The 21,753-nt window shown below is 39.9% G+C and overlaps 1 protein-coding gene across 2 annotated transcripts in view; it reads right to left on the minus strand.

Annotated features, from left to right (window-relative positions):
• The window catches only part of LOC133452442 (netrin-G1-like), a 107,570-nt gene that overhangs the window by 19,129 nt on the left and 66,688 nt on the right, over positions 1–21,753 (minus strand). For both annotated transcript variants that reach the window (XM_061731750.1, XM_061731749.1), the window contains exon 4: positions 5,434–5,606. In XM_061731750.1, coding sequence (XP_061587734.1) covers positions 5,434–5,606 — 173 coding nt within the window. The remainder of the gene's footprint in view (positions 1–5,433; positions 5,607–21,753) is intronic.

Genomic DNA, 21,753 nt, shown 5'->3' on the forward strand with positions numbered 1-21,753 from the left:
TCAAATCATCAACAGCAGATGAGGAGGAGTAAGAGAAAAAATGTTTCTGAAAAAAATGTATAACCAGAAAAACAGTGGCTCAACTTCAACATCATATTTCAGCACAAATCCAATCAACATAGTGCCTAATAATTCAATTCAGACAATCAAACTGAGCATCTGACAAGCCTGCTGTCTATCCTAGTAGACTGCTGCCATGGGATATTTAGGCTGGAAGGCTACATAAGTGCAAATTGGAGACCAGAGGGCGAGATCTTCTGCCATCTGACCCCGCCTGGCTATCAACTACAACAACGCTGACTAGCTGTATTAGATTCTGTGTGGCAAAGAGCCTCGCAGCCTCTGCCATGAGATTTGATAAATGTGACTCAACTCCTGTCTAAGATTATAATGGGGATCATTCAAAAGAGCACCTTCTGGCTCAGAGATATGGTGTTCACACTTCTCATGGAGCTGAGATAGCAGCGAAAAAATTCAATAATATCCTTTTAGTGAGGGTGCTACACAAATACTGGAGAAATTAAGAAAAACATTTAATTGTTTGCTAAGCTTTGCTACTGAAGTAATTATTAACAACAGTCTTTGGGAATAACGGGAAGCCAAATGAGGAAAATTCTGGATTTGGCGAAAGAGGATATGCAGGTGTGGCCAAGGAGGCTGTTAGGAGGCAGAGTAAGATGGAAAAGCATGATTCACTGTGGTGGCCTTGCAAAAGGACAAGATGAAAGATGATGAACAACCAGGTATTTGTAGTGCGGAGATGTTCCTTCACAGACTAGACTAAAAATACAGTACAAAGGCTTTATAAAAGAATGGAAAAAAATACAATATTTTTTGAAAAAGCTTCAGTCTTTCAACATTTGCAACAAACAGCATTCTGCATGTTTTCAATAATTCTGTGGAGAGGAGTGTGTTGTTCTTTCCATCCATTGGAGCAACATCAGAGTCACTCAAACAAACAAGAGTGGACTGGTTAAGAAGACCACTTCAGATTGGCTACAATGACCATTACAGGAGGCCATTTCTGCCCATCACAATAACCTTACACGATGATGCTCGACATTATCTTAGGCTATGAATTAAAACACAGGAAGTCACATATGCATGCACAACAATTCCTTACAGCTATGAAATATAATAGGTCAGCTTTATTTATGGTTAATTTACATTACTTGGTAATGGTAATGGTTAGATCCGGTATCCCTTTATTTTACAGTACAGTAATAACCAGGTAATACCATGATAATTACACTGTAATTACCTAGTAGTACCTTCTATTTACAAGGTAATTACATGGTAACTACCGGGTAATTTACCCAGAAAGTACTACAGTAGGTACCTAGAAATAATTAATGTAATTTCAGAACAATTACATGGTAAATTGACTGGTAGTTACCAATATTAACCTAGTAAATATTAACCTAGTAAATACCTGTAATTTCCCTCATAGTTCCCATCTAATATCTTTGTAATTACCTAGTCATGTTTAGTTTAAACAACCAGGTATTTACCATGTAATTACATGGTAAATACACATAATTAAATGGTACAAGAAAATATGTAATAATTACCTAGTACTTACTGGGTAAATTATCCGGTATTTACCTTGTAAATAGAATGTACTACTAGGTAATTACAGTGTAATTACCATGGTATTACCTGGTTATTACTGTAGTGTAAAAGAAAGGGTTACCTTAGATCCTTTTTCATATATAAAAGATCAATAACCTAACTGTTTTACCTGAAGAAGCAGGCCACATGAATAAGTCAGAATCCTGCTTTTTTCTTTATCCTTCTCAGTTTCTCTTTTGGTCAGTTAGCCAGCTCATGTTGTTGCCTTGGTTATTTGGGCTCATGGATGCCATGCCCCAAATAAGAGCCAGGGATAGTGGTTTAAGCTCTGGCCCAAATCACCAGCTTTAATAGACACTTTTCCATTATTGAGGCAAAGCAAACCGAGCCAGGCCAGTTGCCTTCCTATTGTCAACTCCAGTGCTTAACTTTTGTTCTGTGGCAAAGTGGGGCTTAACAGGGCTAGATGCGGTCTCAAGATAGGAGGTAGGGATTTACAATTCAGCAGTCCTCCAGTTTATTTTACAGCGCTTTTTATTAACTCTCTTTATGATAGGCTCAATTCGCTAACAACTGTTGTTAACGTTTGTCACGCATACCAGAGCAGATTCAGTTTTACATTAACTCCAGTAATGTTTTGTACAATGTCCCATAATTTACTCGCCCACTCCCTTCACGATGCCTGTGCTTAGTGATGGGTATAGCTGTGTTTTTCAATATACTGAATCACTAAAACCATAAAAAAAGATTTGTTCACAGAATCTTTCAGTTCTGAATGAGAATCTGATTGGATCTGAAAAACAGCTGAACGGTTTGCAATTTGTCTCATGATTCTCAGCTTCTGTCAGTACTGTTGCTTCAACAAACAAACCTGACCCTTCCTTTAAAATATTGACATTATAAAAGGTTTCTTCACTGACTGTTGGAGTTTAATCCTGGCTTTAAATCATTTCTAAGTCTTTTTCAACTGGTCTACAGTTTGACATTGCTCTTGGACTTGCTGAGCCTGATTCTGACAGTTTAAGCTACTGATTATCACTCTAGACTCCCACTGATGTGGGAATCCAAATTGTTTTTGTGAAGGACTGCGTATGTACTGTACTTTACATTTAAACATGTCCCAAAATGTCAAAAAAAAAAGTCTATGGTAAATCTAAATTTCACTTTTCCTTGACGTCGTATGCTTTTATAGTGTTCTCATTTGTAGGCCTACCAGACGGATGATCCCGAACAGTCTGCCATTGTAGCACATTTTGTGACATTACCGTACTTCCATTTTCCGTGAAGTTTTTATGAACACAGGGCATTGGCATACATGATATTTTGATAGTAAAAGTTAGCTTGTCACAATGTAAACAGAGAAGACAACTTTCCACCACCAAGGCTGAAGTTTTGACACAGAAGATAATTGTTTGTGGTGCTGTTTGGGTCTCGTTATAATGTAGCTAGATTATAACTTCTACTATCCCTAAGGGCCCGGGACACACCAACCCGGCGGCAGAAAAGCAGTCGGACTGAAAATCGGCTCCTGTCTGTCCGAGTCGGTCAAAGAAATACACCCGACACCGACTGGAGCGTAGGTTCTGCGCCTGCGCAAGGCGTAAAACGTCCCCATAACTGCAGGTGGCGCTAATCTATGTTTATCATCGTCAATTCCGGTTACCGTATTTTCCGCACTATAAGGCGCACCTTCAATAAATGGCCTCTTTTAAATTATAAGGCATTATAAGGCGCACTAAATATCTGGTAAAATACCGTACTATAGTGGCTGGGGTTGAGTTACGTATCTACCTGATGGAGCTGCGCTACATGGAGCTGCGCTACAAATGCTACAAAATCCTACAGCAAATGCAAAAAAAAAAACAAGAAGAAAAGTACTGTATGTCAAACTTTATTAACAAAATAAAAACCAGCTTTGCTCCGTCTCATCAAAGTCACCATTATGCGAGTCAGCGTCGCTGCTGTTGTCTTGAACGTCTGTGACGATTCCTGACGTTTTTAGCGTTGTTACTTTGGCGACACCAACTACATTACCCTCAATCCCCCTGACTACAGTAACAGAAATTACCGTAATGATCATATATAAGGCGCACTGCATTATAAGGCGCACTGCCGGTTTTTGAGAAAATTAAAGGGTTTTGGGTGCGCCTTATAGTGCGGAAAATAGGGTAACTCTAATTCGGTAGTAAGGGGCTAGCACTCCACCAATAAAATTGGTCATAGAGGCTGACGGCTAGTGGCCGATTCTACATGTCAAATTGGCCGACCCGACTTGAGTCACTGACCTCGCCCGACTGCCAGACGGCGTCCGATGGCCTATTATCGGGTTGGTGTGTCCTGGCCTTAAGAAAACATAGCCACAAAGTGGTCTCAAAATGATGTCTACGAGAGATGCTGCTAAGAAGCTAAAGTATGGAAGAGGTTAGGGCTGGGCGATATAGCCTTTTATTAATATCTCGATATTTTTAGGCCATGTCCCGATACACGATATATATCTCGATATTTTGCCTTAGCCTTGAATTAACAATTTGATGCTACAATCACACCAGTATGATGATTCTATATGTCTACATTAAAACATTCTTGTTCATAATGCATTAATATATGCTCATTTTAAACTTTCATGCAAAAACGGGGAATAAGTCAAATTTACCAAAACTGTATTTATTAAACAGTTACTAAGCAGTGAGTGGCACAAACATAAAAACTGAAGAACTAGAAACTAGAAAAGTGCACGTTGCATCTCTCTGACTCCCCGTCTGAAGAACATCTGCTAAGAACATGTTCTGGTCCTGGTTTTACCTGGTTTTACCAGGATGACCAGGTTTCACATGGTTTTACCAGGATGAGCTGCTCTGAGCAGCAGGGGCCCCTTAGAGCACCTTTATATTAAATTGTAGGTGCAGCCAGGGGCTGCAATGTTTCATCCTCTCCTCCTTTAATTTGCATCACTTTCACTTATTGTTAGAAATATGACGTCATATAGTGTTGTTTGACTTTGTTTCAATGATAGTGATTGATTTCATGTGGCCACATTTAAGCAACACTAGGTGATGTTTCTCAGTTCTGGAAGAGAAAAGCCTGAATTATGATTCCGCGTTAAATCGACGCAGAACCTACGGCGTAGGGTACGGCAAAGGGTACGCGGCGACGCGCACTTACGCCGTAGGCTCTGCGTTGGTGTAACGCGGAACCATAAATCAGCCTAAAGGCTCGGTTGCGCGTGTCGCGCTGGCGGCTCCCCGCCTCTCCACAGAGCCGTTCGCGTCGTGCGAGGAGAAAACGTCCCCTCCCGTCTTTACTAAGGCGGTTAGCTTTGAAAAGAGTCCGCCGCGCGTAGCAACCGCGCAGATGAACTCACGGCGCAAACAGGCCGAGTTTGGGAAAGTTAAAGTTAAGTTCAAGCGGGGAAGTGAGCGGCGGTCCCGGACCGCAGCGCCGACACCAGCTGCTGGTCGGGGGCCAATGATAATGCACACACGACAGCACGTGACTGACATGTGTGACAGGGTGCGCTTGTTTTATGTCTCAGAGAAGGAGAGACGAGACGAGAGAGTGAGAAAAGCCTGTAATTTAATGCCCGCGGCTAAAAGCAAAATGCGTGAAAATGTATATTTGAATATGCACGATAGAGTCATTTTGTACATCGCACAGAGTAGAAGCCGAGATACATCGGCTATACTCGATATATCGCCCAGCCCTAGAAGAGGTTGCAAAATCTCAAGAACTCGAAGAAAGAAAGGAACATGTTATAAGATGTTTCGATGTTGCAGTGTTTAGTGGATATCAGACTGGAAGCTGTGTTGCAAGCCAGCTTGGCCATTTTATATTGACATAGCAAACGAAGTAATCTATACTTACATATATTTGCAGTTCCTTTGGGTATTGGAAGGTAGGACCCCACGCTCCAGGCTCTTCCGTGATAATGCCTCTTACAGCGGCTGCAATCTGGCCCTGTGGTGTTGTGTTCACACTCACAGCCAAGCTTCCCCTTGTCAAACACACAGCTGTTGGCATGCAGGTTGCACTTGCACCTGAGAGAAGGAGATAGGAACAAAAGAAAGAGACATAAACAGGCATCCCTCTGCACCCATTGAGTAGATGCTCGCTATAGGGAATAGACTGAATCTGCCCGTGCAGCAAAGTGTATTGTGCCTTTTTAAATTTTAACAAGGTAAATGGAAATCCTGGTGGGTTATTTGACTTGGATCATTCTTCCTCAAAGCTTCATTATGCTCTTTAAAAAATAAAAACCAAAAACAAACACAAGGCCTCATTTGTTGCTTCCCTAGTGATGCGAATAAGGTCTTTTTTTTTTATTCAGAGACATGAAAGGCACTTTGTTAGATTGACTAATCGAGCACAATTCGGGACCTAAAAGAGCAATGATAGAATGAAGAAAAAATACTGTCTATCTTGGGAATTCTCTTTGTCCCTTTATCTTGAAAGTTGCTTTGTTTGGCAAGTGATCCTCCAGGAAGGCAACCCGGCTGGCGGAGCTAATTTATTAGACCGAGCTGTGGTAGAACTGACAGATGCTCCTGACAGGAAGAGAGAGAGACAGACAGAGAGAGTCTGACAGCTTTTTAAACTGAACCAAAACCAACCTCCCTTTGACCACATGGAACAAGCGTAGTTGGAGTTTCAGTCCACAAGGCTCTAAATGAGCAGAGAGCAACTAACGTGCTCAATTTATAACTGTTTTCCAGCAAGATTTGTGTTCTCTCCGAGTGAAGAACTCTAAGGTAAAGCACAGTGTGCTTCTTGTCATATTAGGTATTACAGTCAGTACTCGAGTTGAGGGGGGGATGGCATCCCCCCTGAAATAAAAACGGTCAAAATCATCCCCCCTGTAAAACTGCCATCCCCCCTTATCATCATTCATCAATGAATGTGGTATTACTGCTATTTCAACATTTAGAGTCATCACCAGAAAAATAACACCAGAAAAATAACTTATTTGACAATTTTTACCCGTTTCAAGTACATTTTCACTTGAAATACAGGTAAGTAGAAAAATCTGCCGATGGGACAGGATTTATCTTCTCATCACAAGCAAAAAAATCTTGTTCCACTGGCAGATTTTTCTACTTATTTTAGGTGAAAATGTACTTGAAACTGGTGAAAATTGTTGTTTTTTCCAGTGATGAGTCTTGTTTTAAGTGTAATGAGATTTTTTTACTAAAATGAGACATTTTATCTAGAAATAAGAAAAATATTCTTGTTAAGATTTTGAGTTTTTGCAGTGATCCATTTTACTTATCCTGTGAAGGACAGAGGCATATTGATAAGTTCAGAAAACTGTTTTTTATTTTTGTGTTTTGATTGATTTGATTGTATTTGATGTAAGCCCAGTGGATATTTAAAGCTTACAGAAGGCTGCATTTAACTGCTGCTATGTCATTCCTGCAGTATTTCTGCAGGTGTTTTGGTCAGTGATATTTTTTGTAATATATTATTTGTAATCAGCACAAATTATCTGTCCCCATATGATAAAATCCACCATTCCCCCTGTGTTTTTCGAGTACTGCTTACAGTGTCATATTCTGTTTGTATTTAAAATATAACTGCATATTTGGTTTTATTTCCAATAGAGTTAAAGGTTACAATTTGTGACCTCAGCTTCTTGTAGTGAGGGCATTGAATGATACAGAAACATCTGGGAGGAGACCATCGCATGGATCTGAAACTGTAAACCTCCACAGAGGTTTGTGCAGATCATGGTTTCATATCATGCCTATGTTTGTTTGTACAAAGTGCTTCAGGGGGAGGCTTTCTCCCATTTGAGACCTGGGCGCTGGGTATCTGTTGCCTACAATTGCAAGTGAACATGAGACAGAGAAATGACAGCAGCAGTCAGAAATACATCCATTCTAATTGACTTCCTGGCCTCGCTGTGACATCCCACATTAATGATGGATAACTGAGGGAAGAAAGGGAAATTGTAGCCTGATCTGTATTGCTGATAAGCAGCAGCTGAAATGCCGTTTTAACAACTTGCCAAGGTAAATATTGGCTTATACCATTTTAAAGTGTACTATAAAGCATTTAACTATAGCAATCAAACTTTTAATCTGTTTTTATGTATATTGAAAAATGATAAATATATATATAAATTAGGTAAGTTTCATAATGAAGACAAAAAACATCTCCATAAAGACTAGAATTTGAAAGCTTGAAAGTACATTTGCTTTAAAACATGCTGACATGTCTGCCTTCACATTATAAAAAACTGCCAATAAAATAACTGTCCAAAAACCCTTGTAAAGAAGGTGAAGACCATCTGCAGGTCATGCCAATGACCTCCACAAGTGTTTTGAGCCCTTTCACTATTCACTTTCACTGGGTACATTTAATGTCTCATTTAAGGGTCGAACTGGACTGAAAATGCTCCATATACACACCTCAAATAGAATAAAATCATGCAACCTAATTGAAATTTAAATCAGAATGAGATTTGTGGGACAAGTCTTTCCCTAAACTGATCAAATGAATAATTCCACCATGTAAATAAACGTTTTTTGCACCTGCCTGGATTTGACATACAGTAATTACCTGGGAGGCCAGATCATAGATGTCTCCTAACATATCATATACATGTTTATAAAAGCCAGCTTTGAAGTCTAACTGGACTATAGATGAGATTTCAGCTTGTGGATACACTAAAATAAATGAATAGTATTCACCACCTGAATAATAGTAAAATAGGGGAATGCAGATGTACTCATGATGGTGCACTTGAGAGAGAAGGAACCTCGTGCTGGGCTGAAACAGTGCATACTGATGCCATTGCTTCATTAAGATCAACCAAATACCAACAACTGTCTGCTACACTCAACCAGACAAAAAACACTCCAGTTTTACAGTATGAAAAACTTGAAAAAGTCGTAGCTACAGCCTGATATACAGCCTGAACTTATTCCAACTGAAAGCATCAGTAGTAAATATGAACAACAGAACAGACTGCGAAGCATCTTGTTTAACCAGCCAATCAGAATAAACTTAACTACAATGACAAAAAAGTATATAGCCATACATGGTTAAAAGTTCATGGTTTGCGTTAGTCTTAGAGTTCCATGAAGACGGCCTCATAAGGCCAAATATAATCTTTCCATTACACAGTTTTAGGTCTTTTTTGTGGCACTGATACAAAGCTAGTTAAAGTCCAGTCTCATTTTCTGGAGTTTTTATTAACAAAGTGGTCTCAACAACCATTTATATACTTTATATGTTTTCCTCTTTATAAAGGTGTATTAATTATCAAGATATAAATATAAGACATTCTATAGAAATGTACAGATTATTTTGTTTTTACCACGTAAACATATTGTGTTCTAATAATTTTAAGAACCCAATATTCTGGAGTTAGGATTAGACACACTTTGGACCCAACTTTACCCAAAAAACGGATACAATTTTAATTTCTTGGTTCCTTTGAATTGAACGTTCTTTGCAGCTAGGGTGTCGTTACAGTCTGTAGTATGTGGGCCTTCTGATTGTTGTTTTCTTCCATAGCACTAACGCATAGTTAGGGCCCGAGCACTTACAGTGCGAAGGCCCTATTGTATCTGTAGGAATTTTTTTTTTCCTCGTTTTTCTTCTGACGAAATGAGGGCCTTTTTGCCCCCCTAAAAGTGCCCCAGAAGTCACCACATTTTTCACACAAGCCAGGCCTGGCGAAAAATTCGATATTTAATGGTTTGCATTAATGGGCGTGGCCTAATGGTTCAACAGCGCCCCCTAGAAAACTTTGTGCCTCAAGCCCCACGATACGGTTTGACGTACAAGCGCGAAAATCGCTACACACCTGTATCATGTCGCAACTTAAAGAAAAGTCTCTTGGCACCATGGCCGAAACGAACAGGAAATCGGCCATTTTGAATTAATCGTGTAATTTTGCTGCAATTTATGCCATTTCTTCGGCCGTTTCTTCGCCCGAACCGTAACGTGCACCCAGGTGTTATACATCAAAATGTGCGTCTCGATCCTGCGACGATGTGCATTACTTTTCTCAGTCAACAGTATTACCGTGTCAACGACAGACGCCAAAAAGCGCGCCCCCCCTTCATCTGATTGGTCCATATCTGATAGTTCCTACTTTCTGCCATAACTTTGGAATGGTTTGACATAAAGACTCGTGGGTGGTGTCATCGGACTCGGTTTTGAGTCCTTGAACATAATTGGTGCAAATTAGCCCTGCCCCTTCTTCTGATTGGTCGATATTTGATAGTCCCTTTTTTCTGCCATAACTTTTGAATGGTTTGACATAGAGAGTCGTGGCTGGTGTCATCTGACTCAGATTTGAGTACTTGACCTTCATTGGCATGAATTAGCCCGTCCCTTCTTCTAATTGGTCGATATCTGATAGTTCTCACTTTCTGTCGTAACTTTTGAATGGTTTGACATAGAGAGTCGTGGCTGGTGTCATCCGCTAAATGTCCAGGCCTGAAGAATCTACATGCAAGTCATACAAGCGCTTCCACTGCAGCACTACTGAACATGCACAAGGGTGCGATGGCCCGTTCATCGCTGCTTGCAGCTTTAATTGTAGTTATTCATCATTTATATCAAGAGGTTGTTTTGTTTAGTGTGGGGAAATTACTGCACTGTAAAAATCTGTCACAAATGTCTGGATTTTTTGACATGTTCTTTCCGTCTCCCGATCGTCATGACAGGACCCCCTGTGTGGCATTTACAAATGTAGCACAGGTGCTGTTCAGCTGCTTGAGGGGGGTTCTTGGAAAGGTAATAGTGCAATTTCAATGAAATGAATAGAGGTGAGTTTTAAGGACTTTTTTCATTGCCTGGAGAGGGCTCTTAATGTAGTCTCACATAGCTTGTGAATACTTAAGAGGAGAGTTTGAATGGTGGTAAAGACTAGTAGACTGGTTTCTCACATACGCTGTTAAAGGGCGATTCTTATTTAACATTAAACATGGCATGGCCCATAAAACTAACTCAATCTTTCTGGTATTATGTAGCAGTGGTCTGGAGACATAAGAGAATGCATCTCATTTGCACTGAAATAATATTGCAAATACTATTGAAAGAAGCCACATGTAAGTCATATATTTTTAGTATCTTAACACTGGGATAATCTGTCAAATAAAGCGCAATCTCACAATTTAACCACCTGTAATGAATGAAACTGTATAGCAGCCAATACTCACAGCAACTAAATACAAGTGCCTTTTAGCAAAAACTCCCCAAAGTCCTTAATTTTTTAATCAATTACAAGTCCTTGCTCCATAAAATTAATGACTGGGAGTGCTTCTCTGCCATGCAGACAGCAGCAGTTCCCTGAAGTCAAGTGCAGCGAGATTTGACCTTCCACTTAATTAAAAACCTGCAAAATCTGGATCATCAGGCCCAACCGGTGGGTCCAGCAGGCTGATGGAGAATGTGGACTCAGGGGAGCCTTGGAATGCTTTTGCCGCTGGCATTGTCATATTGAAAGTTTTCTGTCACAGGAGAGGAGACTTCCTCTGTATGTCCAGACTTTTGAACCTACACCGCTATGGAAACCTGTTTTTTTAGAAAGTTTAATGACCTTTTATCTCATATCCAGTCATACAGCACTTGGTAAAAGCCATTATCCAAACATGTAACCCTCGCTTCAAGATGCCAAGAATCATTTAACCCATCTGTCCTTCGTGAAAGGTGCACTCCTTCACATAGTGTGAAAATGAACACCGTCCATTTATTAACATCCACTTATCCCAGTTGGGGTCGAGGGGAGCAGCAGCCGGAGCAGAGCGGTCAGGACTTCCTTCTTCCAAACCGCCCGAGAGAATAATCTCTCTAGCATGTGCTGGGTCTGCGCGGGGGGGGTTCCTACCTAGGGGTTCACACTTCTGTGGGCAAACCCCCTCCAGGAAGATCCCTGTTTGTCAAGCAGGATACAACATGGGTGGCAGTCGAAGATGTGGACCATAACGTTTAACTGATGAAGCTGGTTTATGGGACATCACAACAGACTTCTGTTTTTGGACTATTGGAGAACCTGGATTATTCAGACAAAACCCACACAGGTACAAGGTGAACGTAAAAACTCTGCACAGAAAGTCCTCAGCCCAGAGTCCACCTGGGAACCTTTTCGCTCTGAGGAAACAGTGACTATGTTAACATGCAGTCAATAACCCTTTTCTAACTGGAATATTAGCAATAACCCGGTTGCGCACGGCCATGTAAACACCAATAACCCCTTTGAATAACTGGAATTTGCTCATATTCTGGTTTTTAAAAACCCGAATATTTGGTCATGTATAATGTAACAAGATATCCCCATAAAAAGGAACATGAATTTGTTTTCTGCGCATGTTCTTTTTGCAAGGAATCCTGGTCTTTTGAGTCCAGGAAGTTCTTATAAACACGGAGAAACGCAAGACCACGTCACACTTTTGGAGTGAGGAGGAGACTAATCACTTCATAAATGTAATGAAGGATATGAACATTTTGGCATTTGTAGACGGTAGAAAGTACCGGGATAACGAGATTTACAAGAAGGTGAGCGAAAAGTTGCACGAAGCAGGATTTGTACGAAGACCAGACCAGATCAAGCACCGCTGGAAGATGCTGAACTACAGGGCCAAGAAACAAAACAACTTATATTGGGCTGTTCATTATCCGCCGTGCTGCTGTTATTGTTGTTGTTATGAATTTGTATACAGGAAGAAGAAGCAGAAATGACGGGAATTGCGTCATGACATTCTCCGTGCGTCGCTGGTTTGATCGAGATATCCCAAATGATTAATTACCATGTAAACAGGGATAACCCTGTTAGCTCACACATGTAAACAGATTATTCCAAATGTTTCAGTAACCGGAATATTGACCTTAACCCGAAATTTGACTGCATGTAAATGTAGTCAGTGCTAACCACTCTATGGCCATGTTGACATTATGTTTTTTAATTCGGAATTAAATAATTCCGAATTAAATAATTCCGAATTAAACTATTTTCCTTCAAGTTTACATGGAAATAGTAATTCTGAATTAAGCTTTACATGGAAAACACGTTTGATCGGCTTTATCCAATTCTTCTTAAGGTCTGAGGGTTGGGAAGGTTCTGATTGGATAGGGGGGTGGACCGGAAGTTACGTCTACCGGAAGAAAAACAAACTTAGCCACTACAACTTTGAAAAGCTCACAATTTTTATGTTTCCTGCCAACTGTTCTTTTAATTATTTCCAGGTCCTCCAAGCTATTTATTAAATAAATGGTCTCTGCTCTTGACCACCGGTTACTGCGTGCTGCCATCTTGAAACTTTGTTTAAAAAAAAAACCCAGCGCGGAATAAAGCGCGGCGAGGGAACGAGCAGCGCAGAAAGACCGGAATTAATTTAAAGCGGAATGAGTGTAAACATGATCGCAGAATTATTCTATTCGGAATTAAAATCGGAATAAACCAGCCACTTACTTCGGAATTAAGTTTAATTCGGAATGGCCATTTTCATTCGGAATTAGGTGTTTACATGGTAATTTTTACTCATTTTAAATCGGATTTAATTTTAATTGTTAAAGAGGAATTAAACTTCCCATGTAAACGCACTCTATGATCACGCCGCCCGAGAGGATAGCTCATTTAATAAAATGTACTTAAAAAATAAAAAAGCCCTCAGGAAGAACATATTACTATTTGGATTTTATAATTTAGATATGAAAATGAACAAAACTGGTACCACATATTGCAGAATTATCTCATTTTGGAAAAATTAACACATTTCTGCTCAGATATTGGTTCAGCGTATCATGATACAATCTGAGCAAAGGTGCTTCATCATATAAGCGAGTACTGTTATTACATACTTAGCTTTCGGATATGCTTTTCATTTTTTATATTTTTTTCATAAAATTGTGAATAATGGCAGAAAGGTGTCTCTGTATGCTGCACTCCTTGAATACTTGCAGTTAAAGGAATTGTCGCCTGTGAATGTTCATGCAATAGTTGTGCCAGTGGACAATATAAATAAATAGAGTAAACAAAGGGGAAATTAGTGTTTTCTTTTGTGTAAATATTGTGGAGGGAACAGCAGGCGTGCCCTTTATCTTCTCCTCTAGCTGCTGCATAACCTTGGCTTCTCCTCTCTGCTTGGCACTGTGCTGATAGGCTCACTTCGTCTAACACAGCCTTTCTTCCTTGTGACAGCTCTTAGCCTCACACATTTTGAAACAAAAATGCAGAACAAGTTAGATGGAGAGCTTGAACTGGCAGACTAGGGGCATTCAATTTTAAGTTGAAATTTAATGTGACCATAAAGTGTATGCATACAATTAAGAGTAAGTTTAGCGTGAAGTAAATTGCAAATTATTATTGCTGGTCACAGAACTATAGATGAATAAATTCAATTTTGCCAAACTGTGCTAACATTTGTCACAGTTAAACATATAACCTTGAAGTAGGTCTGGAGGATAAAAGAATATGTCATTACTACAGTTTTGCTTTTGTGATAATATACATGTAGAAGCTAGAAAATAAGTAATCTTGAAATGTGATTCCAGTGTCTCACTGAAAAGATCGGAGCTCTAAAGCCCCAAATGTATGAAATAGAACACCAGATTTAGAAAAATAAATCACAAAACAGAATTCAGTCATGCATCAATAAAGAAATAATAATACAGTATTTGCATTTAAAATGAAACAGCATAGTGGAGCGGCTAAGAGTGGATTTTAGGCAGAATCGTGCATTTGGTGATACAAGCATGAAAATTGGCATGAGCAGTCTCCATGGGTCACTTGACAAGAAAATTGGTCGGGCCACTTGAAATTTCAAGTTGACGGCCATTTTTCAAGATGGCCGCCACCTTGGTCGATCAATTAAGTGATGTAATTGTTTGGTTGGTGATATAGACATGAAAACTGGCATGAGCAGTCTCCATGGGTCACTTGACCAGAAACTGATCACAGCCACTTGAAATTTCAAGATGGCAGCCATTCTTTGAGATTGCCACCTGGATTTTTAAATAATATATTTTCCCATTTTAATTTGAGGTCCTAAAAAGGCCAAGAGTGGATTTTTTACTGTATTTTGTCTAACTCCTCACCCTTGACCTGTCCGATGTGGTAAAACCTGCCAGGAGTTGCCTCCTAACGGCATAGCTCTCAGGGTTCAGTGAAGTGCACAAGCTCCCTTACCACGACAAGGTAACAGTCACAAGGGAGTTTTTTTTTTTTTTTTTATTATTATTATTATTATTATTATTACCTAAATGAACAGACAGTAACGTTGTCAAATAAATACTAAGGAATGGAGAAACAAAAAGGAAGATTATTAAAATGGCCAGCTTTGGTGCTGAATGGATAGCGCTCCAAAAAATAATTGAACAATTATTTACTGAATGGCAATATGGGCAGATCTAGAGGCAACAGCAGCTCTGACTGACATAGCCGTGGAACCATGATAAACTGAAAATATCCCTCACAAATAAAAGGTAGAGGTGCTGACATTACACAGTATCTCCTCAACTAAAAATATCTCTCACTGGTAATTACCCAGTGGAAAAAAATACTAAAGAACTAAACTAAAAATGCGATTAACTGGTAAAACTGAAGACAAACTGATGTGGCCACGGGGAGCCGAGCCATAGGTCTACACCTGAAAACACAGGTGCCAAGGGGGAGTAACCCTGGCAAAAAGAATATGCATATAGGATCTAGCAGGGGCAACTACACAGACATGTACAAGTGAGTCCATATCTGAAGCACTTACACCTTCCAGTACATGCCTTGGTGCATTTGGTCAACTCCCAACAACTCTCTGCAATAGGTGGAAAAGGAGTCCAAAAGATTTTCCATTCCTCATCTTGTTTTATCCATCCCCAGTCAGATGGGCTTGGCATTTGTGTTTATCGCTTTAATGCCTGTCCCCACACTTCACCCCAACCTCATAAGATGCACGTTTGGCATGCTCTTTGAGTGCTGCTTGAGTTGGTGGGATCACGTCATATGGTCTTTGCTTTCTGGCAAAGAGATCAAGCCTCGCCTCATTCACAGTTGTGACATCGCTGGATCTGTCATACATTAGCACAACAAATCTCACCAAAGCTTGCAGGTTGCTGTCATCCACTGCAGAGGGTTCTGTTTTGCAAGAGTATAGAGTGGCTGGTCAGCAGTTATGACAGGCGTTTGTCTTGGATTCAGGAATGCCACTGTATCACTAACTTTGTCCATGACATGCTTTACTGTTGCAACAGAGTGGGCTTGGTCTCGGAGGAGGGGAAGCAGTGATGTAATGCTGACTTTAAAATCCAGGCTCCTCCGTTGGGATGCAGGTGGGCTGGCCATGTTATATTGGCAGAAGCATCGACTGCTTGGGTTAGGCTAACTTTCTCCAGCCAGTCACTCCAACTGCCAAGTTTCTGTTGAATACAGTGATGTCTGGTAAAGGTAGGTTGGCTACAGGATGGGGCTCTGGGTTTTTCTTTCTGAAGAAAGCTGGTTGGATGTTCGAGAAGGATTTAGGAATTTCAGGAACTTTGCTTTGTCTGTCATCTGAAAGTTGGAGTGGTGGCCTTATCTCACCCTCATTGTTAAGACCTGGATGTTGGAACATGGAAATACTTGTACCATGAAAGGATGTATGGGCCGTTGTTGCTGTGGGATTATGGTCAATGTTGTCCATAGCAGATGTGGTGAAAAGTCCCTTTCTCAGAATCGTTGGGCAGACAACCCCATCTACCACATACTGGTTCACCACAGATTCTCCTAGCAGTGCGGAAACCTCCAACACCCTGTCATAGGAGATGCATATCCCATTCTCATGAAGTAGGTCAATGAGTTGTCGCTTTCGTGTTTTAGCATACACCGCCATTCCAATGTAAACAGCAAATGGAGTTTCACGGTCTCTCGAGTGCCTATGGGTTGCTGCACCATCTTTGCACTTAGTTTTGCAATTGTCTAATCTCTAGTCTAATTTACCCGTAATCACCAAATCAACACAAATGTACTTTTATGCCTAAGTGTTAGAGGTTTTTTTCATGGCATAAAATTGTTTTGGCATCATCCAAAACTTAAAAAATAATGACTCCAAGTCCTCTTTACTGAAAAAAAAAAATGTATATGGGAAAATTGATCTTTTGAGGATCCAGTGGTGGCTCACGGCAGTTTCCATGCTTGTATTTTCCTAAATGCTCCAATAAGGTGGCGGCCATCTTGAAAAAATGTCCGCCATCTTGAAATCCCAATTGGCTGTGAGCAGTTTCTTGTCAGGGGAACAATGAGACTGCTCATGCCAATTCTCATGCTTGTATAACCAACTTTACATCACTTAACTGCTCCACTAAGGTGGTGGCCATCTTGAAAAATGGCTGCCATCAAGTGGCTGGTAGCATTTTCTTGATAAGTGACTCATGGAGACTGCTCATGCCAATTTTCATGTCTATATCACCAACCAAACAATTACCGTACATCACTTAATTGATCGACCAAAGTGGCGGCCATCTTGAAAAATGGCCGCCAACTTGAAATTTCAAGTGGCCCGGACAATTTTCTTGTCAAGTGACCCATGGAGACTGCTCATGCCAATTTTCATGCCTATATCACCAACCAAACAATTACATCACTTAATTGATCGACCAAGGTGGAGGCCATCTTGAAAAATGGCCGCCAACTTGAAATTTCAAGTGGCCCGACCAATTTTCTTGTCAAGTGACCCATGGAGACTGCTCATGCCAATTTTCATGCTTGTATCACCAAATGCACGATTATGTGACTTATCTGCTCCGCTACAGGTACAGATTTTATTTCAATCAAGACTCTACAGTGCAAGCACGCCAACAAAAGATTTTATTACTGATGTCTTATTACACAGCGCGAGAGATTGCATGCATTTGCCATGATGTATCTGATTCCTTGATATTTAAAAAACTAACCAAAACAAAACAATCAAAGCCCAATTTTCTACACAGTATCTGTAAATGCAAATGGGAAACTTGAAATATTAACATTGTATCTCAAAGGTTTTTAAGGAGTGCACTTTTACAGATGTAATCCATAGTCTTGTACAATACATCGGGCTTCAGTTACACACCAAAAGTAACTCCACTGTGAATTTAACTTTGTGTGTTTGCTGTGTTTGACGGGCAAAGATGCTTCAAGTAATGATTGCTGCGCTTCATGTAGCTGCTCTGGTTTCAAGGTCGTGATGTTGCGCATGACTGCTCACTGTAACACTGAATCCATTTCCATCCACCTGTTTAATGTGAATATTTAACATAGATTCAATTTGCATATTTAAAAAAAAAAGAAACATGTATTGAAACTTGTGACCTTAAGTAGTAGAAATACTGTAAAGTACTTTTTGTTTTCATAAACAAAGTCTATCTGGCTTCCACCCAACACTGAATAAGTGTAAAAAATAGTGTCAGATGGTGTCACATGTGTAGATGCGGAATGAATGCGAATGTTTTCACTTTTCTACCTATTTTAATTTTTTAAGCTTTCATGGACTGTATTTGGACTTCTATTTTGGTATTTTCACGACGGCCTACTGGAAAATGAGCACAACTGTACTGGATGAGTGTGGTGTTGAATATTCTTTTACCAATTTCACTTGAAACTAAATCTGTGGTAAATCTGTCAATTGTTGTCCTTACTAGGTTGTTTTTGATATTGCAGGTACAATCTGTCTCTGCTGCTAAATAGATAAATGTCTATGGGACAACTTTTTGATATTTTCTTACCAAAGATTTGCTAATGTCAGATAAAATGATATGGATCAATTTATAACTGTAATTAGACTTTAACTTCCATTTTTTTATGTTTTCCTTTTAGTTGACACACAGAGGGAAAGGAGGAGGTAGAGATGGAGAGGACAGAGAGAGAGCAGGATGGAGTCATGAGAAAAGAGAAAAAGAGACAAAGAGAGAGCAGGTGAGAAGGTGGATAGAAATATGGTTATAACGATAAGGTAGTCTTTGTTTTACCTACATTCACTGCAGTGGATTCCACAATAATTTCATGTAACTTAGCAGGGTCTTAAAATAATTCCTCAAACTGTATGAAATTCTGGTGGCTGCTGTTTATTTGATTATGTTGGATGTTGCAGAGGACGAGTAAGAGGGAGCTGCATGAACTGTCAGGGTAAAGCAACGCAGGATGTGATACAGGTGAAAGATAGGAGAGACTACGCCGCACAAGTGAAACAAAAGGAGCGGTTACCATAGTAACACAAGACATGTTACTGTTATCTTAGTTTATTTGTGTTTTATTCTTTATTTAGTTTTTGCCCATGCAGAGTATTACAGTACATGTATTCATTTATTCTAATTAGTGTTCATAATCTAAGTGGAAGGTCAGAGAATATTGCATTCACTGCGTGATTCAGATCTGCAGGGTATTATTACATCACACTGCCACCTCAGGGTAGAATTATCCAGCTTCCCCATCTTAATCTCCATCTATGATCTCCACCCACAACTTGAAGTCATGCTGTGTTTGTATTTCAGAAGTGGGAAGTTAAAACTCCTTTCCTCCTGCTTGTCAATGTGGTATTAATAACATTCTCATCAGCAGTTATACAGTTCCATTAACCTGAGAAAGAAATCAGCTAATGTCACTCAACCAGTACCGTTCTTGCCGTTCTTTGAATGTTTTTTTTTCCCCCCCTCTCCACTTGGAAGTTGGAAATTCTGGGTTCCTGCTTGTTACTGAATGCATCAGTAAGTCCAGAAGCTACCATTACAAGAAAAACCTTGTAAACTTTGGCAAAAGGTCGTACATATATGCAATATATCTTAATGTTAGTCTCTAAGTACCTGAACAAAACACAAGCCTAGATGTGAGCAGTGCCTTGTGGTCTTGATTTTAACAAGTCTACCCACTGGCAAAAGACTGTTAAATCACTTCAGTGCTTCGGTTTTCTGTGTTTAGTTTTATCACCATGGTTCAGTCCAATGGATGACTGGCCACAAAACTGTGCTGAGAAGAGGAATCCGTACCAAACGTCAGTATTGTAATTGCATTGTATTGCAATTGTAATAGAGCAAAATCTGAGTTTTTCAGGAATTTAATTGAAGTCCAGTTTTTCTGTATTTTAAATTTTAATGTGAGATCAGTTTCCTGCGTGTGCTATTGCAAACTACAGGTAAACTTGTGTATGCGCTCTCATACAGCATAACATGTTAAAGTAAATGTAATGTCGATCTGGAACTACCACAAGGATTTGTCTGAGCCTCGTGCCTCAAAAAAGAGGGTAAAAAGGCTCAAGAAGGTGTGTTTTAAGTTAGTCGGTTGTAATCTGTAATTTATCTGTTATTAAAGGAGCATGAGGCTCCTTTTAAGAAATTAGACTCATTAGCGCCACCCTTCACCACGACGGCCGTTGGGGGTACTGCAGCCAACAGCGAAGCCGGCACGGGAGAACGGGGAGAACGTGCATGCAGCGTCATGTGACGTCACATCCACAGCCCAGCGCGGGAAATTCCGGGCACAATTCTAGCACATTTTGCAGCACACAGTCTGTTCAAGGCAACGGAGAGATACACTAGATGGCTCATTCTTTTGGGTTTGGAACGCTTCATCTGACATTATTACTAGAAAACTTAAAACGTATACAAATTTTTTTCATAAATCCTGCCTCAATCCTGCCTCATGCTCCTTTAAGCAAATCATTCAACCTCTAAAGATACAACGCTATGAACAAAAGTGAAAAGACATGATTGAAAGTGAAGTAACCTTACTGTTTCTTTGTGGTATTCTGACACACCACCGCCTCACAGCAAGAAGGTTCCTGCTTTAAATCACATCCGGGGGAATTAAGCCGGTATAGAAAATGAATAAAACGTCTCAAACACCCCTTGCTACTGTAGATGTCCTCTCAAAATAACCAAATCAATGCCGTCTAACCAAACGTAACAATTCTCTTTCTTGCTTCATGTTTCCAGTTTGTTTCGTGTCTTCAAGTTTTATGTATTTTCTTATTTCAATGAATTTCTCACACGAATAAATGTCATTATTTCATGTGAAGAGTCGCTGACAACCATGCTGCAGACGTTCCTTGTTTGTCATTGGGTGTTACGTTCCAGCTTGTATTCTGGGTCACTGACTTGTTTTTGTGGAATGACAAATAGATATGTGTATATAGGTGTAAAAAGGGTATACTGTAAATGCTCACACCTTCCGAGAGCCAAACTCTACTGTGAGGCTGGTCGTAAAATGTGTGAAGAAGCACACACACTTGAAAGAACTGAAAGAGAGTTCTGTTTTTTAATTAAAATATCTTTTCTCAGTGTTCTGTTTTTAAAACTGTCTGAAATAGCCATTTTAACATGAACAATCTTTTTTTCCTTCAGAGATTCAACTCGTGACTGCCCATCTGATTGATAAGGCTGAAAAGCAGCCCCCTCAGCGCTGTATCTCACCTGTTCCCTCACACCAGTCACCCATGGCCAGAGCTTGTAAAGCGCCTCCATGCTGTATAAATACATACTGAGATTTTCTGAAATGTTCTTCAGCAAGATACTTGGAGAGGCTCAGATATCCTGACCAGTGATTGCTTTGAAAGATATGGATAGATCAAGGCTGCTGAAGGAAACTTTGCCCTTGTAAAAGTTTAAAAGTATCAGTGTGTTACCAAGACGAATCAGAGTAACCTGCCAACACCAGCAGAGAGACAGAGCCGGTTTGATGTCTTTTACAAGAAAGATAAGGACTGTGATGCAAGCTAGCCACAGTGCCACCAAAATGGAAGAATTTCCTTTTAAAGTCGGTACTGTTTACTATTATAACTGGAATTGGTAACCTTCCTTTTTGCATTATAATGTTCTTCAGTGACATCGAGTCTCAGACAATCTTCAATCTTTAAAAAGATGTTACAGTCTACTTTGGGAAAGTGAGTCTGTGAATAGCATGGCTTATTTATATTGCAAGTCCACAAAACTGACAGCTGCAGCTATCTCATTCTTCTGTTCAATCAGGATCATACATACCGGTGCAGACTCATTTCTAGTGCCTTTTGAGAGCTGGCCCATATATCGACAGTTTAGAGAAATACATTTGAAGCAGAAGTTTTTGTTCAACTTTTCATGGTAAAGGTCCACGCTGCTGCTGATTTTATGCATGTTTTATTGAAACAGAAGTCTGTTTTTGACATTTCCACTAGTAGTGTAGTTCCTTCTATTGTCACTGTCATTCACTGTTTGGGAAAATTTAGAGAAATAATAAAAAAAAAAAAGAGTTCCTTA

The sequence above is a fragment of the Cololabis saira genome, chromosome 10 (genome assembly GCF_033807715.1).
Source record: "Cololabis saira isolate AMF1-May2022 chromosome 10, fColSai1.1, whole genome shotgun sequence".
In the NCBI taxonomy this organism is placed as follows: Eukaryota; Metazoa; Chordata; class Actinopteri; order Beloniformes; family Belonidae; genus Cololabis; species Cololabis saira.